The sequence below is a fragment of the Halichoerus grypus genome, chromosome 6 (assembly GCF_964656455.1).
Source record: "Halichoerus grypus chromosome 6, mHalGry1.hap1.1, whole genome shotgun sequence".
In the NCBI taxonomy this organism is placed as follows: domain Eukaryota; kingdom Metazoa; phylum Chordata; class Mammalia; order Carnivora; family Phocidae; genus Halichoerus; species Halichoerus grypus.
In genome coordinates, this window is record NC_135717.1 from 9,885,129 (window position 1) to 9,899,039 (window position 13,911).

The window sequence follows — 13,911 nt, forward strand, 5'->3', positions numbered from 1 at the left end:
GGCCCCATCCCCCAAGGAGTTCCTGGCTGTGAAAGAAATTCTAGACATCCAGAGGGAGTGGGGCCAGGCTTTAAGGCAGGTCAGCCCCCTCTTCCCCAGGAGCTGGGGTTTCCCCCCTCTCTCCCCACCTCCCTCAAGAATCCAGAGATGAAACGCGATGGGTCAGCCTAGAGAAAGCACAGACTGGGCAGGGGGTGGGGGGAACCCCCAGTGCAAAGGGCCAACTCCAGGACAGGTGCACTGGGCCCCTCTCAAACACCACTCTTCCTCCGCGCTCCCTCAAGGGCCTCGCTCTATCTGAGGACAGGGCCTGTGGAGAGTTGCTGGGCTTGGCACAAGGTTCAAACCCCGTCTGCCACGACTAGCTGTAGAACCTGGGGCAAGTCACTTAACTTCTCTGGGCCTCAGTCTGCTCTTTCGAAAATGGGAGGAAGATGGTCCAAAATATAGGTCAGGTATGGTGAGTCCCACAGATCAGGAGAGGACCCCATTGAAAAGATAGCTCTCCCAGATCCCAGGAGAAAGGGGCACGCCGTGCAGGGCCACACACGGGGATGCACCAGGGCTGGTCAGGAGGCCGTGGGGAAGGAACGGGGGGCAGGAGGCTTTGCTGTGGCTGCCGTGGGAAAGAGCGGGTGAGGCTACTTTGAATAACTCAAGTGGGCTTTTGGGTGTAGAGACCGTCCCTAATTGTCTGATGCCTGGCCATGTGGTGATTAGGGCAGGTGGATAACGGCCTGGAGCAGGAGAGCCCCGTCAAGCTGGTGGTTGAGGTGCGGGCTCTGGATTCGTTAGTTTGTTCATGAAAAGCATGCCCCCAGAGAAGTTGTTTGCTATCTGTAATTAGCTAGCCCTGGGAGGGGTGGCCTCTCCAGGGTCAACAAGACGCCAAGATAGCAAGGCATCAAAAATACAGAATAAAAAAAATATGGTTAATACTAGGGAATAACAGCACCTCTGCCATCTGTCTGAAGATTAAACCAGTTAGGGTCAGGTGGCAAGAGCTCAGTATAGAATCCGAAGCCATATCTCACCTCCTCTGGGAAGCCTTCCTGGGCTGGCCCCACCTGGCACCTCTCCTGCCTGACCCCGACTGCCAGGCCTCCCCTGAACACTCTCAGATGCCTTTTTTCTATATCATGAGCTCTCACACAGTTCTGGGGGGCCAGAGGTCTCACTAGTCTGGGCTGATGGGTGAAGAGTGGGCAGCTCAGCCTGAATCAAAGAATTTTTTTTAAAGATTTATTTGTTTATTTGAGAGAGAGAGAGAGAGCATGAGCACGGGGGGCAGGGGGGACGTTGTAGAGCAGAGGGAGAGGATCAAGCAGACTCCCCACCGAGCAGGGGGCCCGATGCGGGGCTCGATCCTAGGATCCTGGGATCATGACCTGAGCCGAAGGCAGACGCTTAACGGACTGAGCCGCCCAGGCACCCCCAAAGACAATTTTTAAAGAAGTGAATGAAAACAATCATATACCCCTCCTGGATACTCAGCCCATCTGGTGGCACAATGTGACTGGGAAAGATCCTTCAGAGAAGTCAGAGCAGGTGAGGGGTATTCTATCCTTATAGGGCATCTCGAATACTGTTTCAAGAAAGGCACACACCTCCTCAAACCCACCCCTCAAGCCCAGGCAAGAATCAGAACGAGAGGGTCTGCTTTCAGGAGAGGGTGCAATGGGCATTTTGGCGGTCAGAGCATCCAGAGGGCTTAGTTCCAGAATGTTCCCTCGCTGCATTTGGGGCCTGGAAAGAAGGAGGAGACTAGGGTCTTTACAGAGGCAATTAGGTCAAAACGAAGTGAACTGGTGCCCTCATAAGAAGTGGAGATTAGGATGCAGACATACACAGAAGGGTGACCACGAGAGGACGCAGGGAGAAGGCGGCCGTCCCGTCTGCAAGCCAAGGAGAGGGGCCTCGGGAGGAACCAACCATTTAAGACTCAAGGCTGATCGGATCGCAAGGATGACACTGAAGGCATTCACCTCAGACTGCCAGCCTCCAGAACAACGAGACAATAACTTCCTATTGTCTGAGCCCCCTGGTCTGGGGTCCTTTGCTGTGGCCGCCTGAGCTGACTAGTACACCCTCTGGAAACCTTCTTTCCAGAAGCAGAAGCTGTGGTTGGAAGATACAGGTGACCTTCGCACAGAGGGGCCTGATGGTCAAGGTCAGGTCAGTGGTTCTCATGCTTGGCAGGCTCATTATAACACCAATCGCAGGTCCCACCCCAGTGTCAGAGTCAGCCGATTTGGGGCGAGGCCTGGAAATCTGCATTGCTAACAGGTCTGTTCTCCTCTGGGGCTGATGCTGCTGGTCCAGGGACCACACTTTGAGAACCAATGTTTTCCGTGCTCATTAAACTCTGAGAACCCCTGGCCCGACAGCTGGAGCCCCCGGTGCGAGAGTCACTTGCAAAGATGGGCCGTCTGGTTCAGGGTTTCTCAAGCTCTGCTGTGCATCAGAAGCTCCTGGGAAGACCCCCACCCCTGGGTCCTACACCGGGGCCTCTGGTCTGGGATATGGCCCGGGCAGTGAGATTTAGAAACCCCCATGGGTTCTACTGCGCAGCTAGGGTTGACAAGAACTCATCACACTCCAGTGCGCAAGTATGACATTTGCATCCATTCTATTCCATCCTCTTCCCTCCATTTTCAAATGCTGTTCCTGCCCCTACGAAATCAATTTCACACCCACCGATGGGTCACAGCCTGCAATTTGGGAAAAGTGCTGGGAGAGCGTGAAGGCTGAGTAGGAAGGGCCAGCATCCTCCCAGGGTCAGTTACTGGCGGGCTTCACACAAGGCGGGACAGCTGGGATTGTGTTTCCGGAAGCTCCCCGGCAGGCCGGCGGGCAAGCAGGCAGTCTGTGGGTGGCCGAAGGGCAAAGGCCAGGGCTTTCAGCCTTCCTGCTTTTGCATCCACCACCCGGAACGCATCTCCCTTTGAGAGAAGAGAACAGGTTCAAGTCTGGCCTCATCTCCTCCAGGAAGCCCTCCTGATTACATCCCCTTTCCCAGGATCGCAGGTGCTGGTGTCCTGTCGGTCCTGCCTCCCAAGGCCAACGCCCAGCCAAAGCCGGCAGCTCAGGAATGTGGAGACCAGAAGGAACGAGGGAGTAGATAACCCAGGCCCAGCGGGAGACCCCGGCCCGGCCTCGCCCGCCTCCCACCCTGCATCCTGTCAGCTGCCCTGCCCACCCAGTGGGACCTGCCTGGCGCCACAGGGATCAGGCCCGCTGAGGGTTCCAGGCATGGGTGGAGGAGGTCTGCCCAAGGCAGGGAGTGGCCAAACGTGGTGTAGGAATGGAGACTGGCAAAACCCAGGAGGAAGAGAGCTCCCCGCCCAGCAGTGTTCCCAACTCAGGCTCTTGGAAGGGCTCCTGGGCACGATGGGCTGGAGGAGGTGAGCCGATAAGGGTGTGCAGGAGGGAGCACTGCCGAGAGCCAGGCAGAGGGAGTACGGACTGGGCAAGAGGAGTGTGGATAGCTCTGCCCACCAGCTCCCGGAGCCAGCACGGCGAACAACTGGGGTGCCCAGCCCCGGGAAGAGAGGGCCTTGCTTTGGGGAGTGTACCCCACAGCTAGGGCCATCACCGTATCAGAGAGTGGGGTGGCTGGTAGGGTGAAATGCCCTAGAGGCCTCCGCTCCAGGCCGTAATGCTGGTGGGTGAGCTTGCGCACCCCCAAAAGACTCAGTTTGCTCACCTGGGTAGCCAGATCGTTTAGGGAGCCATGAATACCTATGCGAGTCCATCCCGTATCCTGCCCCTCACAGCTCGCCAGGCTGTAAGCCAAAGTAGGCAGAGAGCTGCCTTCTCTTCGAGTGAATATACTAGAGGGGCAGGAGGTCTGGAGGGAAGATTTCCCTGCCCCGGGGATGGGAGAGTTCCCCGTGGGTCCAGGAGCAGATTACCGCTGGGCAAGCACCCCCAGAGATGGCCCCGGGCTCCCCAGCCTCATCACAGTCCCGGGGTACACAAAGGCACAGAGGCTCCAATAAGGCCGGCGAGGCCAGGGGCCACCTGGGTTTTGGTTAGGGACGGAGGGTGGGGACAGAGAGAGCCAGTGACTAGGATGGAATTTACTGCCGCCCGCCCACATGACAGGGGCTCCGAGTTACAAGTACATAGATCCACAGGAGATCCAAAGAGTGCTCTTTCTGGCGGTCCGAGTTTGTAGACAGGGCTCCTGACCCCTGTGTTTATACTTGGGATAATAATATCCCCAATCGCAAATGGAGATGTGCTTTGTAAACTGTCAAGTGTCAAACAAATGAAAGGCGTGTTCTGGATTCATCCGTCCTGGGTCCCTGGGGAGAGGGGGGCGTGCAGAGTCTGCCCGGCTAGCAATGTTCTCCCCCAGACAGCAGCAGACAGCTCAGGAGGCGATGTGGGAACAGCACGGGGCAGAACAGCACAGCCTGTCCGGGACACCCACCCCCTGGCTCGCACCGGCCAAGGACCCAGACTGACAAATGACTCAGACACACAAACACCCAGGCCTGGGCAGAGGCGAGGCGTTGCGCAGAGGTTGCTGGATCAGAGACGAGGAGCTCGAGAACTGCGGCATGGAGGAGGGGGTGGTGCTTGTGAGAAGGGGGCTTCCCCTGGGCCTCCCCCCTCTCTCCCTCCAGCCTCACTCATCTGCTTTGGTCGCCTAAACGGTGTCACGGACCCCATCCTGCATTGGAGAATGGGCTGTCTACCTGATGCTTACAGACACGGGTTTTCAATCTTAAAGGCTCATGGAGACCCCGTCTCCATTTTTCTGGGGTTAATTACCGTTGATGTCACCATTATTGGGTATTACTAGGTGATCCGCCCAAGCTCATGATGACAGCCGCCCCCTCTGCACCCCCAGCCTCCTCCTAGCACCCCAGCCTGGGAGATGCAGAAACACCCTGCACTGGAATCCAGCCACCTTCCCAGCTCCCAAAAACCGCCTCTGAGTACCGCCTGTTCCTCCCTCAGGCCCAGACCCGCAGCTTCCCATCAATCGACTTTTAACTACAGACCCTTTACCTCCAGCGAAGTCTGACATCTGTCCCCTTGGCAGGCTCCCTTCCTCTCCTGGCCCATGCTCAGAGAGGTCCCCAGCTGCCTCTGGGCAGGGACGAGCCACAGAAGGCCTTTCTCATTTTCTGGCCAAAGTGTTGGCTCCGGGTGCTGCCCAGTGAGCCCCCACCCTTCCCCCCCCAACCTCCACCTGCTCTGGTTGGGTCACCAGCATGAGGCAGGGCCTCTCCCCTGGGGCTGCCTGTCCTGGTTGTGCCCCAGGCCTCCCCCTGCCGGCCCTCAAGGACGTCCCTTCTTCCCTGCCCCTCTCCCTCCCCCTCATGCCCTGTCCTTCCTATAATCTTAATAGTGGGAGCCACCCTTGGGCTCATCCTCACCAGTCCCCTCATGATCTTCACCTGCGTTGTCCACCCCACGTGGCCATTGGCCACACGTGGCTACTGAGCTCTCGAAATGCAACCAGTCTAAATTGAGATGGGCTTTAAATGTAACTTCCACGCCAGTTTTGTCGTTTGTTTGTTTGTTTGTTTTAGTGTAATTGACATATAACATTGTTTTAGTTTCAGGGGCACAAGATGGTAACTTGGTATTTGTACATATTGCCGTCACCACAGTAAGTCGGATTAACAATCCATCACTGGCTGTAGTGACAACCTTTTCTGTCATGATGAGAACTTTTAAGATCTGCTCTCTTAGCAACTTCTAAATATACCATACGGCATTGTTAACTGGGGTGACCGAGCTGTACGTGACGTCACCAGGGCTCATTTATCTTAGAACTGGAAGTTTGTACCTTTTGACCCCTTTCCCCCATTTCACCCCACCTCTGTCCCCTGTGTCTGTGAGCTTGGGTTTATTTATTTATTTAGATTTCACATGTAAGTGAGGTCATACAGTATTTGTCTTTCTCTGTCTGACTTATCTCACTAAGCATAACGGCCTCAAGGTCCATCCATGTCTTTGCAAATAGCAGGAATTCCTTTCTTTTTTATGGCTGAATAACATTCCATTGTGTGTGTGTGTGTGTGTGTGTGTGTGTGTGTAACATTTTCTTTGTCTCTTCCTCATTGATGGCTAGGTAGGTTGCTTCTCTGTCATAGAGATTGTAAATAATGCTGCAAAGAACATGGGGTGCAATGTCTTGTCTTTTCTTTTTTTTTAAGATTTTATTTATTTATTTGACAGAGACACAGCGAGAGAGGGAACACAAGCAGGGGGAGTGGGAGAGGGAGAAGCAGGCTTCCCACCGAGCAGGGAGCCTGACGCAGGGCTCGATCCCAGGACCCTGGGCTCATGACCCGAGCCGAAGGCAGACACTCGACGACTGAGCCACCCAGGAGCCCCCAGATGTCTTTTCAAAGTAGCATTCTTGTTTCCTTCAGATCAATATCCAGAGGTGGCATTGCTGGGTCATATGATATTTGTTGCCCATGCCAGTTTTAAGACTCGGTACAATAAAAGGAATGTAGAACATCTCCATAACTTTTATATCAATTACATGTTCAGATGATAATATTTTAAATTTTTTTTTTTTTTTAAGATTGTATTTATTTGCGAGAGAGAGAATGAGAGACAGAGAGCATGAGAGGGAGGAGGGTCAGAGGGAGGAGCAGACTCCCTGCCGAGCAGGGAGCCCGATGCGGGACTCGATCCCGGGACTCCAGGATCATGACCTGAGCCGAAGGCAGTCGCTTAACCAACTGAGCCACCCAGGCGCCCCAGATGATAATATTTTAGATATAGTCAGTTAAATATAGCATATGATCAGGATTAATTTTACTTACATTTTCTTTATTTTGTGAGGCTACTGGAAAATTTAAAATCAGAAGAGGGGCAGGTTCTGGCCTTCACGTCTGCAGCTGGGTCTCTCCGATGAGCGAGGGTGGGTCGGGTCGGGGGAAGGGGTCCTTCACTTGGCCCTGCTGCTGATTCTCTCCAAAAGTGTCTACACTCGGACCCACGCTCCCGACCAGCATTCTGCTCCTTCCCAAACCTCAGTTGGGTCCATCTGAAAAATTCATGCTCTCCTTACCAGTGTAACCTTGACTTTATTTCCTACGGGACTGGCTGAAAGGACCCTTACTCACACGGAGGTGGAGATGACTGAAAGCAGAGGGCCCCATGCGCTGAGAGGGAGCACAGCACGGGTCCCAGGTCCGATGCACACCAAGCTCTTCCCAGGCTAGCCCTAAAGCAAATGCTTGTCTCTCTCTTTCTCTCTCTCTGGTTCCAGGTCCCACGCAGACAGCCGCATCCAGTACTGGACAGACAAAAGGACCATGTGTAGACAGGGGGGAAACAGAAACCACACCCAGACTTCCGGGGGTCGGTTCACATCAGCAGCTTCTGCCCCCCAGCTCCCGGAGGGCACAACTGTGCTATTATCCAACACTCTTGGACGACACGGGAGACAGAAATGGGTCCATCCTCAAAGTACCCTCAGTGATGGCCAGGCCAGAGGGGCCTAAGATGAAGCGCCAAGCCCAAACACAAAGGCTCCCACCAACGCCCCTCAGAGGGGCTGGGGGCAGGGATGCCGAGGGCACAGATCTGCAGGGACAGAAGCTGAGACTAGGGAGCCTTGCCAACGTCCAGCCCTCCAGGCAAGTCTGGGAGCTAGGGAACAGCTCCACCGGCCAGAAAGGAGGCCAGCCAAAAGGAAGGAGAGTGTCAGAGCCGTTGAACTGGGTCATAGAGGGCCTTGAAGGCCATACTCAGAAGTCTGGACTTTATCTGGGAGACAATTGAGGGTTTCCAGGCAAATCAGTAAGATGCTCAGAGTCCTGCGGGGCTGACGGCTCTGTCCTTTCTAAACAGGTGCACCTAGAGGACTTGGAAGACGGAGATGGCCTGTCAGTGACTCACCTGGATGCCCGGCAGTGAGTGGGCGGGGGAGGCTTGTCGGTGATAATTGGGAAGCCAGGCTCACCCAGCCGGAGATGCATCACGCAGCCCTCCGTGGGCGGTTCTACCTTCACGACTTTATTTAACCTACGCAGCTATGCAGGGAGGTGGGCGTAGAGCAATTGACGACTGCTGGGTTTCTGGAATGTATGAGGGAATGAATGAATGAATGTTGACTAATAACTGTAACCTTAACATTACGTATTGAATGCCCTGGGCTAAACTGCACTGAAGACTCAGTTCTGTGGGTGGGTTCAGAACCGAAGCCCCTTTTGCGGTGTAGAGAGTCTTGGATGCAAGTTATTGGAGCGGCTGCCTCAAGCACAGGGTGCTAAGAAGAATGGGGGTCCCAGGTGGGGGTGGAGCACAGGGCCCTGGCCGTGCAGGGAGAGGTCTGGCCCAGCAGCCCCGAGTCTCTCCCTGCAAGCCCCCCTCCGCACCTCTCCTGGATCCCTGGGCAGCAAGAACTCTCCTTCTGGCTCTAGCCTCCCTCCCGGTCCTGGAATTAATAAAGACTCTGAGCAGACTGCGGTTTGCAAGTCTGAAAGCCGGTTCCTGCCCACGTCACTGCCCCAAGAGGAGTGGGGCCCAGCTCCTCCCCAGCACCCCCTCCGTTCCCCCTTCCCAGGAAGGGGCAGGCACGCAGATGCACCCCCTCCCTGGCTTCCCCTTCCCACAGGCAGGCTCACCCTAGGCACTGAGCCTCCAGACCCCGACCCTGAGCAGCCCCTACCCCCACCAACAAAGACCAGTTTGGGCGCATAACCTCTATCAGCTACCCCAAAGTCCCCCCAAATAACACACCCTCGAAGCAAGAGCTTACATTTACTGGGCAATCAGCTTCCAGCCTGTTCTCTTCGTGTGCCCACCCCTCTTCGAAATTCCTGGAGTGGCCACTGCCCGAGACCAGAGGGAGAGGCAGGGATGACCTGGGGTCCCAAGGTGGCCTGGCAGAGGGTCGAACTTAGACTTACACTAAATACAGGAGTGGTCCTTGCAGGATGAGTGGTAGAAATAGTAGCGTGAATACTAGTACTAACACCAAATGAGAACGGAGCGTTTTGGATCTGGCAGGCGCTGTACAGAAATATATGACCACATTTTATTTATCTCTGCAATCACCCTCCTAGGCAGGGATATTTATCACCACCTGACGTGAGATGAAACTGAAGCTCTATAAAGAGCTCACCCCAGTAGAAAGCACTAGAGTTAGAATTTAATGCTAGGTTCACCTGAGTCCAATGCATGGCCTGGCTGTTGAACTCGAGACGGCCGCGGGGCTCCTGGCTGGAGGAGGGGTCCTTTAGCTCCCTTGCTCAGAACTGTGGTTGTGGCTCCCCGTCATTCTCCATCTGGGGGCAGGGAAAAGCTCAGAGAACTTGTGGCCTCGACTTTTTCCCCCTCAGAGGCTCTGATGAAGGCAAGTATCCATTTCCCTCCCCGATCCTCTGGCTCCCGAATTTCTTCCCCCACTTTCGGGGGCTGGGGAGGCATGACCCTCTCTTACCCTACCCGACCCCAGAAAAATCCCCGGGGATCCTCATCCTGTTTCAGGCAGGCTGGGACCACCGGAGTCCTGGAAATGCTGGTCCCAGCTGTTTCAGCACAGGGCCGCCCCCTCCTGGCCACCAGAGGAATGTCAGCGCCCCGGGTGTTCTCCTAGGGCTGCGAGAGAATTAGCAGTCTGGGGCTCCCCGAGTCTGGTCTGGGTGCTAGCAGTGCTCAGCATTGAGACAGATGGGGGCTGGGTGATAAAGGGGTGCTGGGCCACCTCTCAGTCCGGGTGAGGTCCTCAACCCCTCGGTCCCCCATAGAGCACCTGGGGATCCTGCCTGAACTTCACCAGACACTGGTCTGCACAGGTCTGCGTGTGGGACTGTGACCTTGACCCATGACAAATGGAATCCCTGTGGTGTGTCAGGGTCTCCCACATGTCCCCCAGACGCCCCAGGGGACAACGCCAACACGGTCTTAATTCCCAGGTGATTCCCCTGGTGCAGCCCCTCGGCCTTTGCAGATACGGATCCCAGACCTGCCCAACACTCCCCTCCGCAGCATCAGGCAGGAGACTACGACCTTAGCCTATAAAGAATGGAGCCCTCTAGTGTGTCAGGGTCCCCCTTCCTTTCCCCAGATGCCCCACGGGGCAGCGCCAACATGATCTCACCTTCCAGGCCACTCTGCTCACAGCCCCTCAACCTCTGCAGACATTGGCCCCAGGCCCTGGACCCCAGACCTGCCCAGCACCCCAACTCCCCAGCTTCAGGCAGGGACCGTCTCTGGCCAGACCTGGGGGTGTTGGGGGGGGTCTGGAGGGCCGGGGTGGGGGCAGAGGCGCGGGACTGCTGGCCGGTGTCCCCACGCTGGGCCCGGGGCCCAGCCGGAGGGGCGGGGGCCTGGCCACTTGGGCCTTGGCTGGGGCCGGAGTTTTGGCCGGGCTGCAGGGCCCTCCCTCCTGCTTCCTCTCCCGAGGGCTGTCCTGGCAGAGGCCCCCCTCGCACTTTCTGGCGGGAACAAGGCCAGCAGTGAGAGAACAGCTACAGAGGGAAAGCGGGAGAGAGATGGGGGGGACTGTGTGTGTGTGTGTGTGTGCGTGCGCGCGAGCGTGTGTGAGTGTGTTTTAAGGAAAAAAGCCCACAGTCCCGTCCAGTCAGACCCAGCCTGGGAGGCTTGTGAGCCTGGCCTTTCGTAATTGCCCCCCTCCCCGCGGCCCCCTCCCCCAGGCCTCCCCCCTCTCCCGCCCTCCCGCCCGCCCTCTCTCCCTCCCTCCTTCCCTCTCCGCGCGCCGAGGCAGCAATTACGCTTTGGGGATAAAACGAGGCGCAGAGAGCAGGCTGGGGCATTTCTCCCCGAGATGGCGGGTCTGGGATCTGCAGCCCGGCGGCCCGGAGTCCTTCTGCTCCTGCTGTGTATCGCCCACCCCTCGCAGCCTGGAGGTAGGCCTCACCCTGCTCCCGGGGATGCCCGCAGCCTGAGGGCCTCCTGGCCAGGTGGCTGGACTGACAGGCCAGAGGGCGCCCTTCACCCGGCCGTGCTCCGGGGGGTCCCAGGCGGGAGCCCCTCAGCCACTGGATCCTTGGAACTGCCCCTCCCGGGAGCCAGCCCGTGCTGAGGAGGAACCTGTCACACAGCCACCCCGAGACTCAGGACGGTCCCGACCGGGTCCAGGTTCTGCCGCCCCCGACAGGGCTGAGGACCCCTGCTCTGTCCCGGGCGCTGTCCCAGTGGGGGGCTCCCGAGCATGCTGGGGACGGGCCGGTGGGGTCCCGTTGGGTCGTTGGGCACTAGCAGTTTGCACACCTGTGGACCCGATGGGTGTGCACACGTGCCCTGGGGGCAGGGGACCTGGGCTGGAGGCCAGCTCCGCCGCGGTGAGCTGTGTGACCTCAACAGGTTCCTTGTCCCCCGGGGAAGTCAGGACACCCCTCTGAGGAAGGTCAGGGTTAAGTGGCTTACGGGGTTGTGGGTTGGAAAGCCGCTGCTGTGGTCTGTCCGTGGTGAGGAGGACCGGGGCATCTGAGCGTGTGTGTGCACGTGTGAGTGTGTGTGTGTGTGTGCGCGTGTGCACCTGAACGGGTGTGTTGCGTGCTATTGCACACGTGGGTGTGGGCGTGTGCCCAAATGTGTCGTCAAAAAGTAGAGGGGGAATGTCTGTTCAGAGGCTCATCCCTGAGCAGGTGTGTGTGTGTGTGTGTGTGTTGGGGTGCGGAATGTGCAAAAGTCTGCCACCCGACAGGCATGCACACGTGGGAAATATGCGCTCCAGGTGTGGATTGTCACTGTGTGTGTGTGCGTGTGCGCGCCGTACGGAACACAAATGAGGATCAGGGAACCTGGGGAAGGTAAAATCTCCTGGCAGAGAGAGGGTGGCCAGGGCCAGAGGCTAAAGTGGACCTCGGGGCAGTCCTGGACCGTTGGGCATGTCCTCTGCCACAGGCCATAGGGTGCCCCCCCCGTGGGGCTGCTACGCACCTCAAGGGCCCCTGGGAGTGGCCTCCCCGGGGCCCCCGAAAGGTGCTCCTGGCCATGGGAAGAGAGGAGTGCAGATACTTGAGCCGTCTGGTGGGGTAGCCTGGGTGGGGGTCAGCTTTCTGGGGACGTCCCCTTGCCGTAAGAACCAGACTTTCAGTGGGGGCCAGCGCGGGGGGTGGGGGCCGGGTGGGAGCAGGGCCAGGCCGGAGGGCTGGAGTACGGGGCTGGGCAGCAGTAATGGTTTCCATGTGACTGACTAGCTGGGCAGGGCTGCTGGGAGCAGAGGGTTCCTGCACAGAGGTCAGCTCCTGGACCTAGAGGAGGGGCAGGGGGACCGTGCACCATCAGGTGGGGCCCAGCAGGGGGAGCGAGACAAACCCCCAGGACCGGCCACCCCAGCATGCCCCCCACCCAGAGCAGCAGCTCTGGGCCCTCCTGAACCTCCTCCCCGCTCCCCCGGGTGTGGCCCCTGAGCACCTGCCTCCCCAGACAGCGCTTCTACCCGGAGCGTAGCAATTAACCCCCTCAAAAACCCTAAGAGTTGAGAACATTATCCTCTTTTGCAAATAGGGAAATGGAGGCTGAGACAGCATAAGGCAGCCTCAGGGGGGCTGAGCACCAGCCAGTTCTCTGCCAAAGGATGAGGGGTGGGGGGCCGGGTACCAGGCTACCTCTGGGGAGGAGCATGCCCAGGGATGAGTCCTACAGAGTGGGCACACCCTCAAGCAGAAGGCACCCTCTCCTTGTGCTCTCGGTGACACTGCGAACCCTTAACTGCCCTTGTTCTTCTTTTGCAAACATAAATCTCAGCTCGGTCCCAGATGGTAGAGCAACTGGGTCCCAGTAAGGGCTGTGTGAATCCATGACATCTGTTGGGGTTTTTGCCCAGAGCCTCCGAGAGAGGTCGGGGCGGGGGTTAATGGGAGGGGTCATATGCCTACACACACGGAGCCACCCCCCAGCTCTCCTGGGGAGCCCAGCTTCTGCCCCCCACCCCACCCTCTGCCAAGAGGACATCACCCCCATGGGTTCCCCAGCTCCAAAGAACTATATTGCCAGTGGAGGGGGCTCCCTAGGAAAACTGTGATGGAAAGGGTTATCTAAACCCACTTAGGATGGGTCCAAAGTAGCTTTGAGGACCAGCCGCCCCAAACCCCCACGCCATTTAAAAAGAGAGAGAGAAAACAATTAAATCGGGTAGAATTCCGTCCCCCGTGCTCCAGAAATATTATCAGCCTTTTCTTTTCCTGATTCCGGAACTAAGGATAATTTGGAACAGGGCTTGTCAACCCTGGCTGCATATTGGAGTTAACTCGGGAACTTGAAACGGCTCTGATACCAGGGTCCCACCCAAGAATTCCTGCTTTCTTTGGTCTGAGGAGGGAACTGGATTGTGGAGGTTTTGTAAATGCCGCCCAGGTCACTCCGATGAGCCTCCAGCGTGGAGGACCTGTGGTCGAAGGGCTAATCCCGCTCTCTGCATTTGCTGGGGCTGAGGCAGGAGGGCAGACGTGCCCAGAGGAGGGAGGGGACAGAGTCACCCACTAGAGGACAGATTGTTTTTGAAAAGCCCTTGGCAGCCTTTCTCCAGGCAAACAATAAACAGCTTCGTAAGGTCTTATCTGCTCCCCTGCCAGCCCCCTGGACTGGGGCTTGGCAAAGCCCCTTGCAAAGGCCTGCTGGCCCAATGCTCGTTCCCTAACAGCCTTCTCCACATCTTTGAACCTGAAGCCCAGGGCCCAGGCAGAAGGCCCTGCATGTGACTGGGGTCAGCTGTGGGTCCCGGGCCAGGCGCCCCGTCTCACTGGCCATCAAATGAGGAGAAACATCCCTGCCCTATTTATCTCCTAGGCCCAGTGGGAGGCTCCCGCCGTGTAACATCTGCCAAAGTCACATCAAATAAGGGGACTGTGGGAATGTGAATTCCTGAAACGATCCATCTTCTTATTCAGAATGTGTTTACTTGGACCGATTGACTCTTATAATTAGAGCACATTTTTAAGGTTTAACTTTCCCTCT

General features: G+C 57.2%; 1 protein-coding gene and 1 long non-coding RNA gene across 15 annotated transcripts in view; one reads left to right on the forward strand and one right to left on the reverse strand.

Moving 5' to 3' along the window:
• Positions 1-6,190: 6,190 nt before the first annotated feature.
• On the reverse strand, positions 6,191-11,457 carry LOC118548635 (uncharacterized). Of its 5 annotated transcripts, XR_013448721.1 has the most exons (7): positions 11,377-11,455; positions 9,428-9,585; positions 9,153-9,272; positions 8,361-8,419; positions 7,882-8,060; positions 7,104-7,276; positions 6,191-7,024 (listed from the first exon to the last, which is right to left on the reverse strand). It is a non-coding gene; the product is annotated as an uncharacterized LOC118548635 (long non-coding RNA). The 5 variants fall into 5 exon arrangements; XR_004923681.2 differs by lacking the exon at positions 8,361-8,419 and having other exon boundaries at positions 9,433-9,585; XR_004923680.2 differs by lacking the exon at positions 8,361-8,419.
• ELN (elastin) overlaps positions 10,620-13,911 on the forward strand; it is a 30,560-nt gene continuing 27,268 nt past the window's right edge. For all 10 annotated transcript variants that reach the window (XM_078074483.1, XM_078074486.1, XM_078074492.1 and 7 more), the window contains exon 1: positions 10,620-10,856. In XM_078074483.1, coding sequence (XP_077930609.1) covers positions 10,775-10,856 — 82 coding nt within the window. In that variant the 5' untranslated portion in view covers positions 10,620-10,774. The remainder of the gene's footprint in view (positions 10,857-13,911) is intronic.